Here is a 23,429-nt window from a genome sequence, read left to right on the forward strand (position 1 = left end):
GATTGTACCTGATCATTGATGGGATGGATGGTTGATGATATCATGATATGATAGCCGGGTGTGACGGAGTGTGAGTGTGTGGTTTATTGCTTGTTGCGGGTGCGGGGAGGGGAGAAATTCAGGTGGGTTATGGTTATGAGAACGATACCCTGTTATATCACTCGTACAACATCGCTCATCCTACTCGTACAGCTTCCCATACCTCAGACAAAGTCCCCTATCTTTGTACCAGTCTCAGTGTTCAAATAGCCGCAAGGAAAGCCCCCCATCATGTCAAGTGAGGAAGCTCAAAAACGTGTGTTTATCTCTTGTCACTACCCTTGCTGTTTACCCACTGACATGGACTATGAATAATTTCAGCTGTCGCCGTGGAAGACAAACAAGTAGAAATCGAGCAGAAATCAGCCCCTGCTGGAAAGGTTGGTCACACCATCATTACGATCAATTTATAGATAGTCACTTGGTGTACTCACCGAGTCATGATTGCAGGACACGAACGGTACTGCCAAGCCGGACGAACCTGTACCAGTCGTAGATGATGATCAAGATGAAGAAGAAGACGATGAAGAATATGATGTAGAGGACGACGAGGATGACGAAGAAGAATATGGTGAAGAGGATGATGATGAGGAGGAGTATGATGAAGATGAAGATGAAGAAGAAGAAGAAGGAGAGGAGATTGATCATGTGGATGTATTGAAGAAGTTCTACGAAGTGAGTATTCTTCTCAACTTGATACTGTCTTATCGCAGAACTGTCATTGTTGATTCTCATGCCCATCATTGTACGATAGAACGAACAACCTGATGAAGATTCTGAAGACGATGAGGCTACGCCAGCCGCCGACGAAGAACAACCCGCTGAGCCCGCTCCAGCTGTAGCTGCCGGAACGAAACGTAAAGCCGATGAACCTGTTGAAGGAGAAGAGGAGAACAAGAAAGTGAAAGCATAAGTCTATCCATGTGAATCAAACATGGTCGATAGAAATAGGAGATCAGAAAGACATGAATGAATATGGAGTTGTATGAGAAACAAATAGCAATATCAAAGAATGAATACATCTATATATTTACACATGAATAAGGAAGTCAGTAAATTCTGTATGGATCAGTTGATTTAAGCAATCGTTCACCCAAGTGGTCGATACATCCGAGTTCAGCTGTTTAGCAGTTATTTGACAGCACCAGTTCTTAAATACTTATATGTGGACTTCTATCCTTCTATGCATGCACATATATCTATCTATCTATCTATTGGTCTACCCACTCTACTCTACTTGATCAGGTTCAATCCCATATCCCAAAAGGCACTTTCCAACCTCACGCACTCATGCCAAATCGCCGTCAATCTCGCCAATCTAGCTTCTGTAGGTGGATCTTCCGCTATCCTACGTTCGAGGTTTTCTACGACGGAGCCAAATTCAGATTGAGATTCAGTAAGCCAGTGACTAGATTACATAGACCACAAGAGTCGAGATGGAATCGAATCCGAGGAGAGAGAGAGAGATTCTGCTTCCGTACTCACCTATGCCTCTCTCGACAGCTCCCAGGAAATCCTTCCCACTATAATCTTTCATCCATTTCTTATACAGATTCCCTTCCATCTTGGCTTCTCCAAGTTCTACCTGTTTCTTCAACCATAATCCCACTTCACCATATCCTATCAAACAAGATGCTACGGACATGTATAAATCGAGTATATCACCTTGAGTACCAATATCAATGACATATCGGGCATAGGCTGCGCAAGGAGCTGATTCAGGTGTGGATTGCAATTGGTCGAGGGAGATACCGAAGGATTCGCAGTACTACTCATTTTATGGATCAAAATGCATAATAAGCTAGAGGGAACTCATATGGACATATGGGTATACTAAAGAAGACCTGTACTCACACTAACGTGCATCTCAGATTCTCTAGCGATATGTCCAGCGATATCCGTAAATGCTTTGATATCTTCGAACGTGCTGGCTTTATACGCTCCAAGAGCATGTGCTCGGGCATCTGAACAGCAATGTCATCAGCTAAAGTTCCCTCCTGCAAGATGATACGTGAGCTTATACGTACAGTGCTTTAGATAATGATAATCCTGCTTGATATAATGCTCAAAACATTCTTTGGGAAGCGTTCCTTTGCCTAACTGTACGACAAATGGGTGTTTCACCTGTTCATTGCAATACGGATGAGTAAAGTGTTTTTCGGACGAGATGGATGAGTCAACTCACGTATGATTTCCACAATGGTAGATTTGACTGGATTAAGTGCGATACAAATGGATGAGGGTTATATTTGGTGGGACTAAAAGGGGAAGTGAAACCATAATCAGTATAGCTATATCCCCAATCAAAGGGCCCACTCACGGCGGCAAAGCCCTTCTAACACTCAAGTGAGCATGATTCAATGGTCCGTGGCCATGTCCGAAGGGATATGAAGATGCTATAGCGGTTTTGGTATATGATATAGCTTTTTTGAATATTCGAAGAATTGCGTCTATCGCAAGTACATGCAGTGTTGAAGGGTAAGCGGTATGTCTGTCGGTTAATAGCGGATTTGGACAACTCGTATACTTAGATGATTATTTACTCACTGGGTACGTCTCTTGGTTGAGTAGCATGAGCGCAAGCAATAGCTGTACTTAACGTACATCCCGTCCCATGAGTGTTGTTACTATCGATCTTCTTTCCCACAAACAACGCTACTACTTCTCCTTTATTCACTAACACATCCACTACTAGTTCTTTCTCCTCCTGTTTGCTTTGAGGTATCTGTTTGTAGCTCGAATAGAGTGATAGGACCTCGATTGTATCAAGATCATCATCACCTTCTTCCCAGAAAATCTCATAATCTCCTTTTTCCCTCTTCCTAATCTCCAATATTTCTCTCCCCGATATGGATGTATGACCACCTTTGAGCAGTACGGTGAAGGCACGGGTTTTAGTATTGGTTATTTTGGCCAATTCGATCATTTCTTCCAGATTCAACTGACTGCTGTTCTCACTGGTACGAGAGGAGTAACCAGTAAGTTTGATGGCTTCCGGTATATTGGGTGTGAAGTAATCCACAAGGGGATATAGTTCGTTCATCGCCTGTATAGCATCTTCAGGTAAGAGCGTATGACCCGATGTGGATATCATGACTGGATCCAAGACTATGATCGTATCCAACTTTTTGAGTTCTTTGGAAAGCGCGAGGATGATGGATGAGTTGGTGAGCATACCGAGTTTGATACATCTTGGATAATCGTCTGAAACGACTGATTTCAACTTTTCATCATAACATGATCAGCTTACAGATCTGATAAGAAAGTAAACCGACGGAGGTTGTATGGGGAGGAAACATACTTACCTGCTGTATAACGAAATCAGCCGGTATTTCATGTACACCCTGTACACCTTTTGTATTCTGAGCTGTTAGAGCGGTCATCACTGATGATCCATGACACCCAAATGCTTCTATCGTCTTCAGATCCGCCTGTCACAGTAGCTTTAGTATGAGCTCGAGTCATGAATTGATCCACCGGCTAGCTCACCTGTATACCTGCACCTCCGGACGAGTCGCTTCCTGCAAATCGTTGTTCATCAGCTCGACGATTCCCTCCGGTTTAGCTAGATACCCACCTGCGATGGTGAGAATGTGAGGTCTCTTCTTGGCCTCGAGGGACATGGTTGACGAAGCCATGATATCTGAGTTTGATATCACCAGTAATTTATGCTTATATTCTACCAGGTGTACGAGTAATCTAACGTCAAAAATCAATTCATTCCATGCGCGGTGCGGATCTCATCTTGGTCTAAACGGGATCTCCGGACAGGAATAAGATTGTTATTATCTGTTTATCCGATCTGCCGAAGGATGAGCATGACGTGGCGTTTGCTCAAAAGGATCTGACGGCGGTGTACGCCGAGGGGTGTGATGTGTGATAACATTCGTGGGATATGATCAATCACCCGAGTCAAAAGTCAAAAATCAAGAGCAAATGTCGTTCACTGTTGGATAACCCCAATCCATAACATCTATATAGACCGGAACGTCCCTCTCGTCTTGTCACCTGTGCATCACCAAGATCAAGACGAAATCGACATGACGGTAACAAAAGATTCTCCCGTCCAAAAGGGGGACGAGCTCAAACAACGGCTGGATAGGTGGAGTAAGAGGTTGGGTACCCTGCCTAGCTTGGCGTTACCGACTGACTATCCTAGACCTAGTGAGTAAACCTCGATGTCACCGCATAACACGCTCGACCACGAAAAGGTGTATGATAGTCCTCTCTGACTTATAACTCTATCTTCATCCAATAGCTCCAGCCAAGTTGATCGAGTCAACCCAAACACTATCTCTCCCTTCCAACCTCGCTCCAATCCTTGGTAAACTCACCTATGAATTTTCGACCCTCTTCCCATCTTCACCCTTACCAACCCCCTATCACATCCTCCTCACCTCATTTGCCATCTTGCTCTTCCGATACACCCCAGACCCATCCATGGTGATATGTACCTCATCTCAGGGTACATCCCAACCATTATTGCTCAAGCTAGATATAGCCGTGGAGAATACCTTTTTCGATGTCCTAAGACAGATCATGGAAAGGGAACAAGAAGCTGCAGAAGATAGTATACCCATCAACAGCTTGGTGGATCACCTCAAACCTGAAGGGCCATTGTTCCGAGTCCGATTCTTCGACTCTACTCAAGTCCAATCGGATCCTACCACATCGCTTACAACAGATTTGACTCTGTTCTTACTCGCTTCACAAACCGACGTACCCCTCACCAGAAGTCCACTCGCTCCTCTGTATCTCAAATTGGCATACAACTCCTTGCTATTCACTCAATCTAGAATAACGGCATTGTTAGAATCACTCTTACAGCTGCTAAGCTCTGCAGCTTCGAGAGACCCATCACATCCTATCGGTTCATTACCCCTCAGAACGGCAGTCCAAGCTCAGGCTCTACCAGATCCGACAGCTGATTTAGATTGGTGTGGATTTGTCGGAGCGATACCTGATATCTTCTCTGCCAATGCCAAAGCCCACCCGGATAGGGTATGCGTAGTACAGAGCGAGTTGGAGAAAGGGCAAGATATCATGGATGGTCCATCGAGAGGAAGAAGGATATTCACATATAAGCAGATTGACGAAGCTAGTAATGTCCTTGCTCATGCTCTGTTGAAGAATGGCCTGCAAAGAGGTGAGGTGGTGATGGTTTACGCCGCGAGAAGTGTGGAGATGGTAGTTTGTGTGATGGGTATCTTGAAAGCTGGAGGTGTATTCTCTGTAGTCGGTAAGTGCACCCTCTCCTTCCATAAATACCAGACTCATATCCTGATTGAATTTCATAGATCCCGCCTATCCTCCATCGAGGCAGAACGTCTATCTGTCCGTCTCCACTCCTCGAGCGCTCTTGATCATCTCAAGCGCCGGTGTCCTCGCTCCTTTAGTGTCAGACTACATCAAAGATAACCTCGATCTCCGTCTGTTGGTGCCTGCTATATCCCTTTCAGAAAATGGAGTAACAGGTTCCAGATCAGGAGAGGAGGATATATTATCACCATACCAGCAATACTCTCAAACTCCAGCTGGAGTCGTACTCGGTCCAGATTCTCCAGCTACTTTATCGTTCACTTCTGGAAGTACCGGTATACCCAAGGGTGTCAAAGGTAGACATTACAGTTTGACCCATTTCTTCCCTTGGATGGGTAAACGATTTGGTCTGAATGAAACCTCCAAATATACCATGTTGAGTGGTATCGCCCATGATCCCATCCAGAGAGATAGTGAGTCAGCTTACAACACCAACAATACATGAGATCACCGGCTAACATCCCCCTTCATAGTGTTTACTCCTCTGTTCTTGGGTGCCCAATTGCACGTACCTACCGCAGATGATATCGGTACCCCCGGACGATTGGCTGAATGGATGGCAGATAGTGAAGTTACTGTAACTCACTTGACACCTGGTAAGATCCCATCACCGACGCATGACTGTTTTCGAGCACATTGGCTGATTTCTTGGCAGCTATGGGTCAGTTGCTCTCCGCCCAAGCTACTCGACAGATCCCCACTCTCAAAAATGCTTTCTTCGTTGGCGATGTACTCACCAAGCGAGATTGTACCCGTCTCCAAGCTCTCGCCAAGAACGTATGCATCATCAATATGTACGGTACCACCGAAACTCAACGAGCTGTGTCGTACTTTGCCATCCCAAGTGTCAACGAGGATAGCTCTTTCCTTTCTACTCAAAAGGACTTAATCCCTGCCGGTCAAGGTATGATTGATGTTCAACTTCTCGTGGTCAACCGAACCGATCGAAATGTTCCATGTGCGGTGGGTGAGATGGGTGAGATCTATGTTAGATCCGGTGGATTAGCCGAAGGATACCTTGACCCTGCTGCTACTGCGGAGAAATTTGTTCCTAATTGGTTCGGCGAAGGTGTTCAACGGGAAGATACTTTGGTCAAGACCAACCCTGAAGCGGCGAAGCATTGGTTTGGTATTAGAGATAGGATGTACCGATCTGGTGATTTGGGTAGATACTTGCCTGATGGACGGGTGGAATGTACCGGTCGAGCGGATGATCAAATTAAGATCCGAGGATTTAGAATTGAATTGGGTGAAATTGATACCCATCTCTCTAGACATCCTCTGGTCAGGGAGAATGTCACCTTGGTAAGAAGAGATAAAGATGAGGAGAAAGTATTGGTCTCGTACTTCGTCCCTATTGATGGAGATGAGTTAGATGGATTGATGAGTTCTTCAGAAGCGAATGGTGATGAAGATGAATCTCAAGATCTCAAGACTGAAATGATCAAGGGCGTTAAACGATACAGAAGATTGATCAAGGATATCAGAGAACATCTCAAAAAGAAACTACCTTCGTACTCTGTCCCAGCGGTTTACTTCCCATTGAGGAAGTTACCTTTGAACCCAAATGGTAAAATCGATAAACCCGCTTTACCTTTCCCCGATACTACCCTCCTCGCTCCTACGCCAGCTGCCAACACCGACTTGACCCCTACCCAAAAGACAATCCACGATATCTGGTTGAGACTTTTACCCTCCCCACCACCTCAAGTAGGATTGGACGAGAACTTCTTCGATATGGGTGGACATTCCATCTTGGCCACCAGGTTGATCTTCGAAATTCGAAAAGCCTTCGTGGTGAATGCTCCGTTAGGATTAGTATTTGACAAACCTACCATCGCTGGACAAGCTGCTGAGGTTGACCAACTTCGAAACTCTGACCTGCGAGGTGCAGATGGCGACTCCAAGAATAACGGTAAAGAAGCTGGTGTGGATGTGGACTACGCAGCGGATTTAGAAGTGCTGGTCAAAGACTTACCCGAGAAATTCGATCCTCTACCCTCCGATTTCAACGAGAAGAGAATCACAGTATTCCTTACTGGAGCTACTGGATATCTTGGAGCCTTCATCCTTAAAGATCTATTGTCTAGACGAGTAGCCAAAGTGATCTGTTTGGTCAGAGCCAAATCTGCCGAACAGGGATTACAGAGGTTAAGAGATAGTGGTGAAGGTAGGGGAGTATGGGATGAAAATTGGGTAAAAGAAGGAAAAGTAGAAGCTGTCATTGGTGATTTATCAGAAGCAAACTTCGGTTTATCTACTTCGGAATGGGACAGAATCTCCAAGGAGGCGGACGCGGTATTGCATAATGGTGCGATCGTACATTGGGTATATCCTTATCCTAAATTGAGATCCGCAAATGTCTTGTCTACCCTCACCGCTTTAAGGCTATGTACAACGACAAAAGCCAAACAATTCAGTTTTATCAGTTCGACTGCTGTAATGGATAATGAAGAGTTCGTCAAGAAATCGGATGAACTGTTGTCTCAAAAGCAGAATGGGATTTTGGAATCGGATGATTTGACTGCTGGTGAGAAAGGGTTGCAAGGTGGATACGGACAGACGAAGTGGGTTTGCGAGAGGTTGATCATGGACGCTGCGAAGAGAGGGTTGAATGGGTGGACGGTCAGACCGGGTTATATCTTAGGTGACTCAAAGACTGCTGGTGAGTATAAATTCTCATGTTGTTCACCTTCTCTCACAATCCATCCTCTTGCTAAGTGTCATTTTATCTTTCTACGCAGTCACCAACACAGATGACTTCATCTGGCGAATGGTCAAAGGATGTCTTCAACTAGGTCTCATACCCGATATAAACAATTCTCTTAACGTCTGTCCAGTAGATCACGTAGCACTCCTCGCATCGTTATCTACACTCAACCAAATACCCAATCAACCGTTCTCTATCGCTCAAGTGACAGGACATCCTAAAATTCGATTCAACGACTTGTTAACTTCTTTATCGGTATATGGATACGAGGTCAAACAAGTTGAATACGTCTTATGGAGGACCAAATTAGAACATCACGTACTAGAAACTCAAGATAATGCTTTGTTCCCTCTTTTACATTTCGTATTGGACGATTTGCCGACATCGACTAAATCCGCTGAGATGGATGATAGGAACGCCCAAGCGTTGGCTCAGTCCGGCGGAAATAGGCCGACAAGCGGTGTGGATTTGGATCTGATAGGATTGTATCTTGCTTGGCTCGTTAGAGCTGGATTCTTGGATGGGCCGAAGAAAGAGGGAGAGAGGAAATTGCCTGTGTTGGAAGGGGAAGTTATGAAGGCTATTGGAAGGACGACGGCGGGTAATTGATTAGACTTAGAATCAGATAATGATAAAAATAAAAAGTGGGAAGAAATCAGGTAAATATGGTGCAGATAAGGAAACGGAATGTCATTGTCACAGTATGATGCATGTGATCTCACAAAGGGTTTAACCTATCGTCGGACAGGCTCTTCATCGGTTCTTCTTTGAATTGATGCTACTCATTTCTTGGTTCGAATCAAAGTGACCTGTTTCTGATATATAGAGAATTCACTAGATGCTTATGGAAAAATCGCATGGTATACTGGTAACATACTGGGACTTGTAGCTACAGGATGGATTACTCGCTCCTTTGTGCTTCTGTTTTAAGGCTTCCTTTGTCCTGTCGTTTGCCGATTTGTGGACATTCCTTTATCCTCCATGAGTTGAATTGAGGGATGGTGTCAACAGAGGCTTGGTAGATGAAACGTGTCAATACGAGATGAACGGTCCATACGAAGTCTCTCTTTCCATCTTCAATATTAATACTTCCAATATCATTCATCATCACTCCCTAGATGTTTTTTGACCTATCGTTATAGATAAATCTTGTATAACATCTCGTCAATTTGTATAGAGCATAAAGCAGTATCAGCTTCACATTGCACTGTGTACTCGAGTAGAAATCTGTCTGTCCTGTCAAATTCGACCGGTAAGTGAGTCTCGTCAGTCAAAGACCAGCAACATCCGAACTCTCCTTTCGAACTGAAACTGCGTCAGAAAATGTAAACGTAATATATTCTCACAACAGCTGCTAATGACGAGTTTGTGCACCTGAAAAAACAAACCAGGAGAGGCACCATCCGAGGCTGAGCCTGTGATTCCTTATTATCGCTGTATACCGTACTCAGAGGCAGTTGTAGAAATTACCAGGCAAGTATCAGAAAGACTGGAGAGAGAGAGATTTTTCTCTTTTCCGTTCCGGAGAGTGGACAAGAGGTAGTCAACAGGGAAAAAGAAGGTATGTTACAGTATTTTTTATCGTGGAATAGGTCCTCGTATCAGATTTCACACAACGGGAACTGCGCATACCCTTTCGTGCAGGTCATGAAGACGGTATCGTATCACCGAATGTGATTCTACTTTCAGGAGTGACTGGTCAAGAACTCTGTCAATATATAACATATTTGTTGTTAACACGATCTTCCCTCCTTTGTTATGCGTAGCTATATCTTTCATCGCCCTTCTTCTCTTGTTTACTGGGACTCGCATCTGTTCAATCATCTACAGACATATCCGCCCCGTCTCAATCTCGTACCTGGACAGCGGGTGACAATAGAAATACCGTGACAAGAGCTACAACAACGTCCATTGCGACCTGTTTTCTCCTCTTTTTGGTACTGGTTTTTTTTGGATTGATCGACATTCCTCGGATTTCCCCAAAGACATCAATCTGGCCCGAGTCTACGGATCGGCCTTATGACTGTCTGCAAGGCGGTTGGAAGATCGTTCGATCCGTCGTTACCCTACCATCCCTATCGGGGTTCTCTATCGGTACTCGGAGATAACTACTCCGCTGTTGATCCTCCATTCCTCATTACCCGTCGCTCAATTGCCCATCGACATACAGTAGTACTTGCCCTGTAACCCCTTTGATTCCAATTCGTTGGAATCCTAGGGAACTTACTTGGGACAGAACAGCGCGGATATCAGGAAAGTTGGATACCGAATCTTTCGCCATCACACGATTATTGAGTACAGTATTCTACTCAGGGCCTTTTGTCGGACTTGCATTGAATCTCCATCGAGCCAAGCAAGAGAGGAAGATCGGCGCAGTCAAACTGGGCAGATAAACGCAAACGAAGTGGCGTGATCAAAATAGCTCCTCTTATCGAACAAAAAGAATTTCACCAATCGTCAGCGTTTGCTTGCCCGCTACAAGGTTATAAGAACGGTCAACACGGCCGGTAATATCGGACTGGAAGTGAGAAGACAAAAAGACTAGTCAAGTCTGTGCGCAACGAATCTCGGTAATTTCCAAATCCTCAGGCGGGATCAGGAGACTTGAGGAGAAGGAGAACAGATTGTCGTAAGCTTTTAAGTTGGTGAGTCGCTCGTGTGAACGATAATTGATGGGAGCTACCGACACCTTGGCTGAGCTGCTTCGCTGACGTGTGAGTCAGTATATGGAGGCATCGAGGGATCAAAAAGAGTCGCAGAGTATTCGTATGTATCTCAACGCCGCAGATTCAAAGTAGCTTATTGTTCTTTGTTCATCAAGGTTTAGCCGATCAAAATCAAAAGGGTCCTTGGCAGATCGGAGATTTGTTGTGTTGATTGATCGTTCCTGAACACGTGGTTTCCCATCATCTTCTCTATTGTTCATCGACAGAATCACAAACTCACGAGTTGAAGAAAATCATGAACGTCGTCAATCGCACATCTCACCACCAACACCATGAATATCGGAACAGGGTAGAACAGGGAAGGGAAGGGGATGAATCAATGGAGGTGGATGAGAAGGGCAAGGAGGAGGGGAATGAGAATGAGAATGAGCCAAATGCTGATCAAGATGGACAGGCTCAAGATCTACATCGCTCACACTTACATGCACACTTTTCCATTCGCCAGAATTTGTCGATACATCCTCAACCACCTTTTCCATCTTCATCTTCATCTACATCCACATCATCGAGCTCAATCTCTAATCCGAATGTATATAGTACAAACACCCACATTACTACCACTCTCAGTTCAGAATCCAATCAGTCCAACAGCGATAACAATAGCGATACCAATAATATCATTCACAAAACGGACAATCAAAGATTAGTCGCTTCTTCACCATCATATACACACATCGGCCATAATCAATTCTCATCTGACCCCACCTCAGTACAACACGCACAATCCTTGCCGCCCACCTTGACCAACACACAAATCCCCTTCGCCAGCCAATCATACCCTACACCTACACCGGTACCGATATCCCAATCCACCCCTTCTCACAACAACAATAGACCAGTCCCGCTTCGTCTGACCTCATCAGCATCGTCCTCTTCAGCATCTTCCACTCGCTCTGCCCGTCGTCTAAACCACTCACCATATATCATACCTCAGACAGCCAAATTGATATCACCTTCACCCAAGATGACCACGCCGAACGGATTGGTAACAGTGAAGGATGAACCCAGGACACCAGTTCCATTACCTTCTTTACCTTTGTTCGAAGTCAAAAATGAACCTACAGATCATAATGAACTATTATCTACTCCTCAGGCATCTAGATCAGTACATTCTGGTAGGATCGGTTCCTCTCCTGGATCAATGTCAATGTCTCAACGCAGAGGTGTCAGACCGGCTTTCCCTTCACCAAGAATGATACGTACCGGTTCAGCTCAAAGCAATTCCAATAACGGGATAGGTACGACAAGGGGATTACTCACACCTCAATATTCATCATCATCATCCAAACATCCTCCTTACCCTTCTCCAATTCCCCTTATTTCCGCTCCATTATCGCCTCCTCCAGGTACTGGCTCTGGTCATCCAGGTCCCCAAAGATGGCATCATTCAGCTCCTGCCGTACCATTGTCCGCTGCCATACCCTCAACAAATCAAAATGGGAAGTCCAAGTCGACCCCGAATCCATATCAAGTTAGTCTCGATGAGATCCCAAAAGATTTCGTGTTGAAGAAATTGGTTCAGCTGGCAAGTAAATATTGGTATGCACCTCATTCAGCAGATTGTCACATAAGTGAGTTTCCCATGATCACATCCCTATTCACACCTGATGTTCTGAATTGTGGTCATGTACTTACGATGACGTCTAGTCGTACCCATCAAAAGAGCTTCTCGATCACCTGCTATCCCTTCCACACCACGTACGGCAATCCCACCTCTACATCAACGATTATCTACTCAACCGCATGTACCTCAGACTGCAAACAATGGTGGACCTATCTTACATGCCCAACCGGGAGATTCATTTTTCGGTCCGTCCACTCCGACAATTGCGTCGATACAGGCTGCCGCGCAGGCTGACGGTGGTGGGGAGATCAAGCCTGATGTTCTGTCTAGTAGTGTGTCAACCATGGAGGGAAATAGGGATTCAAGTGGCGGGAGGAGGGGTAGTCTACCAGGGGGTTATCAGCTGGAAGTGAGTAAATCTCCCATCTACTTCCTGATCATGTCTCCCTATGATCTTCTAGCGCATGTGCATCAGATGAGGTATTCTGTAACGGGACAATCCTGATGATACTTTGATTACAGCAATGCCTCGTTTTCCCTCTACACAAAGACTACCTTACCACCCAATCCGTCTTATTCCGTACCCTGTTAAACTCCCAGGCAGCCCACTTACCGAACCCACCACCAAGAGATTCAGAGGGGCGATTGATATTCCAATCACCTGTGATAAGGGGTGCTAAAGTGCTACCTACCAAATCGGATCGACCGAAAGCTCTTTATGTACCATTACCTGATCCAGCGAGTTTTGGGGTGATATTACATTGGCTGTATTGGTGAGTCACGTACTTCAACCTGCCTTGAGCCGACCAGCTGTCCCCTCTTATGAGTGATAGGGATGACCACATATAGTCACTATACTGATATATGCTATACCATGCATGACTGACAGGCACGATGCAGATCATTTCAATCATTGTTTATCAAAAGGACTCGTAACTTGGCAAGGAGTCATACGGAACATCGAATTCCTCTCATTGGACAATGAGATCAAATTGTTAGCTGGGAAATGGTGGAAGAGATGGGTGAAACCTACCGAACCCACCGAAAGACGCAAAGCTCCAAGTGTTGTACCGTTATTATCATCAAAGGGGAAAGGGAAAAGAAGAGCATTTTCAACCTCTGCTGCTGCTGCTGCTAAGAGGGAGATCAATATGAAGATAGATGATGATGATGATGATGACGATGAGGAGTACGAAGAACGAGAAGAAGACAGTGGTGATGAAGCTGATGATGAAGATATAGAAGACCAGAATGGTCGGAATATAAAGGTCAAGAGGGAAGATGAAGGTTTAGCGGATCATGTTTCACTCAGATTGGGTAGATTGTAGAATGTGAGTTTTGATCTGCAGATTTCAGGTCTTGGAATGTCGATCAAGGAGGGAATTGTTAGACCAGGGGTGAAGATGTGGGAAGTGGTTTAACATGTCATTCATTGTGTCATGTATATACACGCATTATCCTGTTCGATAGATACATCATTTATGTTTATAGCTGTATCATCTAATTTTAAATCTATATCTACTATTTCTTGTACATATCGTCAATCTTGTATAACATACATTACAATACATGAACTCTTGAATTTACCTGTTCCAGTCCTGTCCAGTACATCGTCAAATACGAGTTTAATTCACTTTGACTTTGACATCGGCGTTTCCGTTCTTATCATTCGAGTAATAGTCCATGATGTTATCGGGAGGAGGCGGTAGTCCGAATAAAGGAGCGGAGAATGACCAGGTCTTCTCGATCATATACGCAGAAATATTGATTATAGCGTAGAAGGTCTATCCGATACCAGAGAAGATGGTCAACTCATGATTCACGAACTTAGCGGTGAGAGAAAACTCGGCTCAACCACTTACCATAGGTATAACACCCATAAATATATTACCCAAGAGCCCACGACGTCGGATCGTCTCCCATAATTCAGTTTCTACTATTCCCTGAGCTTTGGACGATCTGTATGGGCCGGCAAGTCGATAGAAAGTAGGGAAGGCTGCACCGAAGCTTTGGAAACGGATATCATATGTTAGTCTCACAAGGAAAATTTGAGACACGCGACAAGAAGTGAAGAAAAGCTGGACTTACCAGTACACAAATAGTACAAACCACCCATATTCCCACCACAAGTCAAGCAATCCCGGCGAACTACCTATATCTTTAGCCAAGGTTGACATGTACGTAGAATGATCTACGCCATATTGGATACGGGATGTAGGGGAATGTAAGAGATGGTATGTCTCTGGAGATTTGGGAATCGGTATGCGTTCTTGCGAAAGTAAGAGGAATAGTTGGGTTTGCATCTCTGCGATGGGTGGGATCGCACCTGTGTCAAATAGAACGTTAGTTATACTTTGTTGGTCGCGAGTGACGCTATATCCCAAATGTAAGATCTTACTCACCCACACCAGGCCTCACAAACCCTACAAACCCAACTGACAGATCCTTCTCACTGGTCACACCTCTGATCTCACATTCCTCCGGTCCTTTAGGATATCCTTCACCTAACCAATCCCAATCCTGCTTATACCCCGTACACAGCACTACCAAATCAGGTTTACATTCCTCTGTCTTCCATGCATTTTCCTTCGATCTGTGCTTGGGTGGTGATCCAAATACCGCTCTTGCATTTTCATCAAATTTCTGGGGGAAAGGGACGATATCAATCTTTCTATCTTTTATATCATCGGGAAGGGGTGGATCGATATAATGAGCGATCTTCTTATGTATACTTGATAGTTTGTAATACGGTTGATTGATGAATCTGATTGCTTTAGCCGATTTATTTAAGAAGACATATGCTCTACCTTGTTTTTCAGGTGGTAATTCTCCACACCACTGATTACAACCTGCCTTTGTACCCGTTAGAACCCACATGACCCTTCTGATGACGAAATCGGATATGAACCATCTAAGATGGGATTGAGCGATCCATCGATGAACATAGACGTCTTCGAACAGGTTGGTAATCAAGCCGTCTATCGGTAAATTACCATCAAATGTATATCCCAATATACTAAAGTTGTTCAAAACCTTCGGGAACGACAGGAATCCCGTACGAACACCCAACCATACTCGTTTGGAGGTAGACATGATGGATTCGTAAGCTAGATCCATACCTGTTTCACCTGCTCCGAGAATGAGAACTTCCTTATCGGATAGCTGAGAGCGAGATTTGTAAGAGGAAGAATGGATCCATTTTGGTGCGGATGGAGGGATCGGCCCGGAGTTTAGGCCAGGAATAAGAGGGATGTTGGGAGTGACGTGTAGACCCGTTGTGATGATGACTCTCTTAGCTAGGATCGATATTGGTTCTCCTATAGGTTGTTTGTCAGAGTCGACACGCTGGAGTACGGCTAGGTGTTTGTAGTCGTCTTTGGGTGATTGGACTTTGTTGAGTGAGATGAGTTTGGTAGATGTATGGATGTAAGGGGTTATACCGAAATGCTCAGTGTACGAATGCAGGTAAGCAACGAAGTTTGGCAATGAAGGATGATCAGGTGCGGAGAGTGGGTATCTAAATCCAAACAAAGATGTCAGATGAGAACGAATATATGCTAACGCTTCGATCGATGATGATTGAATGGATGAACAGACCAATTCCCACTCACCGGAAATCAGAGAAACAAGTCAATTGTTTACTACTGACCAATTCCGCATTCTCATACCCTCTCCACCTGTTGGAGGTCCCTCAGCTTCTACACCTCGTTGCGATCTCAGACCAATTATTGGATGTGGGCTCACCTGAAAGTACCTCCTATCTCAGATTCCATCTCGACCAATACCGGTTCTTCACCTTGAACCCATTTCTCACCGTACTCCACTGTATATTTCAGCGAGACCAGACCCGCTGGCCCACCGCCGATTACCAGCGTCGAGGCTCTTGATGGTAGACTGGATCTGGTCATGATGATGGTATGTACAGTGTATGGAGCAAGGGATCGCAAGAGGAAATGACGATGGAGAAAAGGATAACTTGTAACGATCGAGGTCAGTGGACGGGTCGAGTGAGGCACGGACAAGACCGATACTGCAGCCGATCCTATCATGAGGCTCAGAAGCAAGTGTCTGATTGTGGATTCTTGCTCTCATGATGTGTTCCAACTATCTCAATTCTTCACGATTGTTCTGCACGTCCGCGCACATAACGACTCAGCTACGACCCAGTAAATGAGGGGGGAAGGAGATGTCTAAAATTGTGAAAGCTGTGGGACCATTCCCTGCTTGGGTCCAAGAGCTAAGAAGAGTAAGCACGACAACTCCACTGCGCTACTTCGCCCCCAATCTGACTGTTAATTTAGACAGGATCGGCAACTTTGAGCAGGAATGACACACTGAGACAACCACCTCCAGTTCATGGAAGTATATCTGACGAGCTCTCGTGGCTTGCTCATAGAGGTGGTGAGTGTCATCTTCGTCAGCAGAAGATAGTCCGAGCTTATTCTAAATCTTCATTAGCTGCTGAACTTCTCGGTCTTCCTTCACCGTCGTTCCGGTTGAGCCATGTAAGAACGTCTGTAGAAGCTATTTACGGGTACTGGCATGGAAAGATGAGTACTGTCAGAGGTCAGCCGATGGCGATGGCACAGTGTATACAGGATGAAATGGAGTTCAAGTAAGCACCTCTGCTCCGGCCAACCCTCCGTCTCCGTACTATTCATATAACGTGGAAGTGCATGTCAAGCTGATGAAACGCGACGACATAGTATGACCAATATTCCCATTCTGCCCTCCTGTGATCTTGGCCCACTCGACGACGATTCGAAATACACCTATGCCGTTCTGCGCCCTCTAATAGCGGACTTCAACATGTACATTTACGCGGTAGAGCTTCAAGACGCTTTGGACCGTATAAATGCTATTGATCCAACGATACTCAAGGCCAGTGCTAAGGAGTCGGGAGCAGAAATAGAGTGGATAAGGCAGCTGGCCGGTCTCATGGTGGAAGAAGCCAGGATCACTTTGAGGTTATTCTGGGCTGCTGGACCTGGTAAAGAACTGGTCAAAATGAGCTTGGTGAGGGGGATACACTAGACTTGCCCCTCTTGAGATGTTGGAGATTACTGACTGAACGCGCTGTATGATATAGAATAAACCATGGCATGAATCCACGAATATAGCTAGGGAAATGCATATACACCTGAATAAACCGTTAGAAGAAGTAGAAAAGGATAGTCCGTTCGATGCTGCTTTCGCTGCGGTGTGTCTGAATCCTGATGAAAGAGGGACAGGTTATGGTACTTCAGAACTCACAAACAGTATGTCCCTTACCAGCTACTCCCAGGAGTAAGGGTCGACGAGTTTCCAATGCTGATGTGCTTGCAATAGTCCTAGCACTGGAACAAGCTACCCTTGCAGAAACAGAGTTGAAGAAGAAGTATCCATATGCTATTCAGATGGTAATGGGTGAGTAGAGATCATTTGCTGTTCCCAAACTATACGTGGATGCATATCACCTTCCATCGAACTCAGCGACCGGAAATTTGCCTTTAAATACTAATAGGACCTCATTGTAGGTGAATATCTAATGGCTTTAGAGCTCCTACACGAACTTCCACCTCCTACCTCACCTTCCGTCGAGCCCCATCGACCCAAGACATTTGCCGTCCGACTCAACGTATCTCAATCAGCTTCCACCCAGATATGTACAGCCTTATCATTCGTCCGATCAATGTGCGTACGCAGTACTGCTGTAGAGAATTCGCCGCAACTATGGGAAACCCACAGAGAGATTCAAGGCATATTTGCTAGAGAATTGAAATTACCCAACGAATTGATAGATAAGCTTTTTCCATTTATGATTGATATACCTGAACCGAAGAGATGGAAGCCCGTCAACGATCATAACCAACCGTTAGAAGGCAGCTTAGAGAATGGAAAAGGCACAGAGAAAACTGGAGAGAAGAGGAAGAGGGAAACGTTCCAGGTGAAAAGGAAAGAATACAAATTGTGTAAACAGATGTTCAGTGGAGATGATATAGATGTTACATTGCCGGAATTGAGCGGGGTGAGCTGGCTTCTGCAGCTATCGCTGTCGGTGCTTTGTCATGACACGGATGTAGTAGCTGACAATTGATCATCTCTGCTGATAGTTGTTCCGTTCGATTGGTTTCATGTGAGTGGCTCACCTCTTCTGTGCCTATGACATTTCCCTTTCGTCTCGCGTCACAGATGATAGTTCCAGAACTTGTTCGCTCATTCGGTTCTTCTCGCTCACTGTCAGTATCGAGAAGATCGGAGGATCCTTCATTCGCTTTGCTCCACCAAATAACGCTGGTAGCCCATTTATCGTCCGTGTGCCAGTCCATGGCACATTTTATCGCGATGGTGAATTTCCAATAGCGTTGGAGAATATACACCATCTCGTTGTCGACCTTTGTACGTCATAAGTCCCTGATTACCTGTCTACTATCTAGCACATGCTAATTCGGGAGTTAGTCGGATGGGACCTCGATTGGTTCACTCTCAAGACGGATGCGGAAGATGGGAAAATCGATGAGGACGGATCGGACGAGGCGGACTATGACGATTTGCATGGTGAGTGCAGGAAAGGGATGTATGTGTTCAATAACAACGGGGATATCCTTTCAGAACCACATTGAAACGGTAGTGTAGGAAAGGTGATTATGCTTGATGTCGCTCCGAAATGTCAACCATCGTGCCATGGAGTGAGCTGTATAATATAACAACAGACAAGAAATGCATGATACAATCCACCTGACGCAGGTCGATAACGAATGGATGGAAAGATAAATGAATTGCAATGGTCTTCACGCCACGAAAAAAATCATGTATGTGATGGATCTCCAATCAAGCATCGGTCATACAGGGCTTCCTCTTGGCGGATCTAGACGGTCTATATGTAAACGAAGCCGTGTTGAGCGGAAGACCAAAACAACACCACTTATCGAAACGGTGAACTTACAGAGTCAACAAATGGAATGACATATCGTCCTTCACATTTCTCACCTTCAGGTAAGAGACACAATGGTTGATCACATACGATCGTGGCATGTTTATCCTTTGAACCTTTGAATCCAGCTTCTTTCACTTGTAAGGTGAATTCTACATCACCATCAAACTGGTCATCCACCGATACTTTGCACTGGCACAAAGCAGGGGGCCAGTCAACATCCTTGCACAGCGTTTCATACTGAATCGCAATACTTACAGTTTGTTGCCATGAAACCTGACTTTGACCTGATCCATTGCTGCCAGCAACCGCCTCTGTGGCAGCCACAGGACCACTGACGGTGGCAGAGGAAGATACAGATGTAACTACAAGAGTTGTCAGAGACCAGAGCGGTCCTTTCCAATAGAATGACACGGACTTCGAGACCAATTGATCGGCGGGGAAGCTTCTCGAACCGCCATTTTGGTTTACAGCCAGGGAACCATCAATAAGTTGAGATGAGGTGTCGGAGGGGAAATTGATTTTGACATTTCCGTTCACAGCCATTGTGTTCGGGATCAAAGCGATGGTAGGTAGTAGAGCGGTAAGCAAGGGTGATTTGATCATGATGATTGACTTATGAGATATAAAGTAAAGCTTGATGAGTCGGAAGTGCTGGGTAACGCGATATAAAAACCAATGCGCAGACCAAGTCAAACACTAAAAACAAGTTGGAGAAATTAAGACAGGAATAGACGACCGAAAAGAATGGCTTGGAGTCTTTTTTATACCCATTTTCAAGCTGTACCAAATTTGATATCCTATGCAAACCATGACACCTGGAGTCTCCTTTATGATTACTAAAGGGAGCTCAAACTGGCAAGAATACCTTTCAGAACCTTGAGAGGGGCTAACTAATCAAGGACGGATATTTATCCACCAATTTAACGGTGGATCGACTCTTTATCCCCTTAACACTCCAAAATTGACTTTGACGAGGTCTCAAGGATCGCAGGCCCCCGTGAAAGTATTATTGCCTGATTCTGACTCCAAGAGAAGCTAGTTCAGAGCAAGAGACGATTGTGGATCAACGGAAAATGTAGGACACTCTAACGGATGCAGGTAGGTAACTGTGCAAACATACCTACCAAAACTCGCAATAAGTTACAACTTCGATGCGCTAGGTGGGGATTGGATCTGCTCATTCGTTGGGAGCGAACAAAGGACACATGTCATACAGTGCCATGACATCGACCTTAGTATTGTGGACTGACACCAAATTTTGAATCGGAAATGGTCAGAGACGACCACTGCGCTATATCCTGATATGCTGATACCGTGTACTGAGGAGAATTTATCGAATCGTCCAGACTACAGTACCTGAAGGGTCATGCTGTAGCCATGGTGCATGACGGGAATATTTGAAATACGTAACATAACACAATCCCACACAAGAACGTTCCACATAGGCAGAGCGAGTAGTTGCATGAAAACAAGACCGTGCAAGCTACCGAATGTTTCCTTCTTACTCTCAAATATCAAATCTTGTGCTTGATCGGTTATGATGTCGCGTCGAGCGACTTAGATAGACTGATTAATCAGGTGTTGCGTAAGCAGAACAATCCCTTCGACCAGTCTCGACTTGACTTGGGACGGGAATCAAACTTACTGAATCAACGACGGGAATCACATAATCTCCTTCGCATTTCCCTCCATTGGGAACAGTACAGATCGAATCTTTACATACGATCTCGGCATGTTTATCTTTCGGACCTTTGAATCCCGCCTTCTTATCTTGGAGTTCAAATTTGATCGTCTCATCTTCATTGAATTGATCATCTACAGAGACGTCACACTGTACATTATCGTGTTCAGCATCAACTAGTACGGGGAATCTTATCTATATAGTGAACGGTAATTTCAAATCACTTCAAGTGTTTGGGAGTCTAGACTCACGGTTTGTCTCCAAGCCCTGTCGGTCGAGTCTCCAACCTTTGGTCCATACCAATAGAAAGACCGAGTATCGACTTTATCAAAAGGGAATTCCCTCCAAGCCCCTTCCAGACCTCTCTCGTAGGGATCCGCAGTCATATGTGAATAAGTGGTATCGGCGAACGTCACTTTGACGCTACCCTTGACTGCTAGTGCTGATGTAGCCAAGGAGAGGGAAGTGACAAGTAAAGCTAGTAAGGTGAACTTAAACATGGTGGAGAGAAGTAAGATCAAATTCAATGGGTAATACCCAATGTAGTAAAAAAGTCAGAGAGACGATGCGTGTACTGTGAAAGCCGAATGTTAGGTGAGGTAGTGTATAACCATATGGAGAAGCCAAGTGGTATGATTCGACGACTATATATATCATGAGAGAGATCGAGAGCCTAAAAGCAGTACCGTACTCCTTCCTTTCATTCAGGATCGATAGTGTGATGACCGATGGCGATGACAGAACCAATGATTTACCCGCCTTTCCTTTCAATAGATCAGCAAGGGGTCTGAATCCAAGCTCGGGATTGACATCGGCTGTGTAGTACTAGTGATCGGATATAAATGATCCACTCAGGAGCATAACGGAAGGAGACGGTCCATCCCCTGTTTCTGATTTTCCTTTCTAGTCATACAGTAATTACCATATCCTCCTATCTCAGTGCCTGATGAGAGGGGGAGGTTGTCAGGCAAAATGGTCTTTGGTCTTTACAATGTAACTGACAACAACGAATCACAGCCCATACACCTGAGCGAGCGTTAAATGCATCTATGACACAATACGTTTCAAGTCAGTATTTGTGAGCACAGCGCTTTCTCTTTCGATATCCACCATATAGACCTCTATCTACGATGCTGATTTAACAGAGTCGACCCATCGTATCTACGACCCTTAAGCTATTGTCCTATTACTATGAGATATCTACATCTTACTCTATTGGATACAGCCCGCCACACAGAGTAGTCAATGAGATATCAGCATCGGATTCACTGAAGAGATGGATAGTTGATGTCAAAAAGGGAGCTCACCGTATTGATATCTTCAGTGGGCAAAGCATATTCCCCTTCACATTTATCTCTATTACATTTATATTCCGACTTGGGACAGATCAATTCCAAGTTTTCCCGAAATCACCTGATACCCATGGTGACTGTGCCGAGAGGACGTAATGGGATGGTGTGTTTTCACCTTCTTTCCTTTGGATCCAGCACTACAGTATAATCAGATGACGTTTCGTCAGTCCAATGACGGGTGCTATACGATAAATCAGTGGGAGCTCGATGGAAGGAATTGAACCGGTCTGGTCGGATCTTTTACTCACGGATAAAGTATAATAAGGCTCTTTACCAGTATAAAAATCGTCCGTAACGGGATTGGTCATCTCGTAAACGTCGAAATAGAATGCAAAATAAATATCATTCTCCTTTAATTCCGAGTACATCTTGTCGGGTCCCATGATAGCGTCTTCCGGGTTATCGTATGGTCTGACGATTGTTCAGGAGGGTACGGACATGTCGATAGGGGATAAAACGCCGCCCGTTCCTTGGGCAAGTACAGGGGTAATGACAAGGGCGAGGGCCGAGAAGACTGATAGTATAATTGATGATACCATGATTGAAGGAGTCTGATGCTGTAGAAATTCAATATGAGGTACCGGGATATATAAGATGATAAAATATCCGCTTGAAGATGGGTTGGATACCATCGCTATTTATACCTTGATAGTCTCGGTCATTTCGAGGCATGATTGCTCGGTCAAACTGCCTGATCTGTCCAATCGAGGTGTGCAGATCAAAGGATTGATCTATAATTACTTAATAACGAGTCAATCTTAGCTAGGGAGATCAGCACCGATAAGGAGGTTTTTCCGAAGGACGTTTGGTTTGATTGGATCAGCAAAGTCAGCTCAGGGGACATATGACCTGAATTGATTCATCATCATCATCCAATCATTAATCATTTGCAGTCCACTTGATTTACACTCGAACAAGTCGATGAGTGTAAAGTGGCAGTACCACATCTGCAACCAGATCGCATCCAATTTCCTGTGTTGGACACGGAGATAAGATGCGATCTCCGTTGGGAATCATTATGATCGGTTCAACGGTTCAACCACGGTCTGCCGAATTGATTGACTTGTGCTTTTTTCTCGAGTCCAGTAAGATTATGGCTTTAACCGCCGCCGGTGATTGTTG

General features: G+C 44.9%; 9 protein-coding genes across 9 annotated transcripts; 4 read left to right on the forward strand and 5 right to left on the reverse strand.

Annotated features, from left to right (window-relative positions):
- Positions 1-270: 270 nt before the first annotated feature.
- On the forward strand, positions 271-952 carry I203_105056 (uncharacterized protein; the record flags this gene model as incomplete). The annotated part of the gene is made up of 4 exons (XM_019151634.1): positions 271-295; positions 361-419; positions 490-714; positions 794-952. 4 exons carry the CDS (start codon positions 271-273, stop codon positions 950-952), a joined length of 468 nt encoding a protein of 155 aa, XP_018999047.1.
- A 320-nt stretch (positions 953-1,272) lies between these two features.
- Positions 1,273-3,677, reverse strand: I203_105057 (phosphomethylpyrimidine kinase; the record flags this gene model as incomplete). The annotated part of the gene is made up of 10 exons (XM_019151635.2): positions 1,273-1,403; positions 1,525-1,807; positions 1,894-2,003; positions 2,067-2,163; positions 2,225-2,297; positions 2,360-2,489; positions 2,587-3,262; positions 3,345-3,470; positions 3,529-3,560; positions 3,617-3,677. 10 exons carry the CDS (start codon positions 3,675-3,677, stop codon positions 1,273-1,275), a joined length of 1,719 nt encoding a protein of 572 aa, XP_018999048.2.
- Positions 3,678-4,079: 402 nt separating this feature from the next.
- On the forward strand, positions 4,080-8,677 carry I203_105058 (L-aminoadipate-semialdehyde dehydrogenase; the record flags this gene model as incomplete). The annotated part of the gene is made up of 6 exons (XM_019151636.1): positions 4,080-4,203; positions 4,298-5,278; positions 5,337-5,771; positions 5,832-5,954; positions 6,014-8,023; positions 8,103-8,677. 6 exons carry the CDS (start codon positions 4,080-4,082, stop codon positions 8,675-8,677), a joined length of 4,248 nt encoding a protein of 1,415 aa, XP_018999049.1.
- A 3,081-nt stretch (positions 8,678-11,758) lies between these two features.
- I203_105059 (uncharacterized protein) lies at positions 11,759-13,686 on the forward strand (the record flags this gene model as incomplete). Its single annotated transcript, XM_019151637.1, has 4 exons — positions 11,759-12,365; positions 12,442-12,767; positions 12,881-13,131; positions 13,248-13,686. 4 exons carry the CDS (start codon positions 11,759-11,761, stop codon positions 13,684-13,686), a joined length of 1,623 nt encoding a protein of 540 aa, XP_018999050.1.
- Positions 13,687-13,983: 297 nt separating this feature from the next.
- I203_105060 (uncharacterized protein) lies at positions 13,984-16,266 on the reverse strand (the record flags this gene model as incomplete). Its single annotated transcript, XM_019151638.1, has 6 exons — positions 13,984-14,142; positions 14,221-14,365; positions 14,447-14,684; positions 14,761-15,875; positions 15,970-16,035; positions 16,103-16,266. The coding sequence occupies 6 exons, from the start codon at positions 16,264-16,266 to the stop codon at positions 13,984-13,986; spliced, it is 1,887 nt and encodes a 628-aa protein (XP_018999051.1).
- Positions 16,267-16,544: 278 nt separating this feature from the next.
- I203_105061 (uncharacterized protein) lies at positions 16,545-18,960 on the forward strand (the record flags this gene model as incomplete). Its single annotated transcript, XM_019151639.1, has 10 exons — positions 16,545-16,604; positions 16,660-16,759; positions 16,817-16,973; positions 17,065-17,374; positions 17,448-17,616; positions 17,687-17,764; positions 17,875-18,365; positions 18,451-18,473; positions 18,582-18,736; positions 18,797-18,960. 10 exons carry the CDS (start codon positions 16,545-16,547, stop codon positions 18,958-18,960), a joined length of 1,707 nt encoding a protein of 568 aa, XP_018999052.1.
- Positions 18,961-19,262: 302 nt separating this feature from the next.
- On the reverse strand, positions 19,263-19,877 carry I203_105062 (uncharacterized protein; the record flags this gene model as incomplete). The annotated part of the gene is made up of 2 exons (XM_019151640.1): positions 19,263-19,463; positions 19,530-19,877. The coding sequence occupies 2 exons, from the start codon at positions 19,875-19,877 to the stop codon at positions 19,263-19,265; spliced, it is 549 nt and encodes a 182-aa protein (XP_018999053.1).
- A 967-nt stretch (positions 19,878-20,844) lies between these two features.
- I203_105063 (uncharacterized protein) lies at positions 20,845-21,341 on the reverse strand (the record flags this gene model as incomplete). Its single annotated transcript, XM_019151641.2, has 2 exons — positions 20,845-21,105; positions 21,207-21,341. 2 exons carry the CDS (start codon positions 21,339-21,341, stop codon positions 20,845-20,847), a joined length of 396 nt encoding a protein of 131 aa, XP_018999054.2.
- A 1,001-nt stretch (positions 21,342-22,342) lies between these two features.
- I203_105064 (uncharacterized protein) lies at positions 22,343-22,747 on the reverse strand (the record flags this gene model as incomplete). Its single annotated transcript, XM_019151642.2, has 3 exons — positions 22,343-22,444; positions 22,556-22,675; positions 22,742-22,747. 3 exons carry the CDS (start codon positions 22,745-22,747, stop codon positions 22,343-22,345), a joined length of 228 nt encoding a protein of 75 aa, XP_018999055.2.
- Between the last annotated feature and the right edge of the window lie 682 nt (positions 22,748-23,429).

Source organism: Kwoniella mangroviensis (genome assembly GCF_000507465.2).
Source record: "Kwoniella mangroviensis CBS 8507 chromosome 1 map unlocalized Ctg01, whole genome shotgun sequence".
Taxonomy (NCBI): Eukaryota; Fungi; Basidiomycota; class Tremellomycetes; order Tremellales; family Cryptococcaceae; genus Kwoniella; species Kwoniella mangrovensis.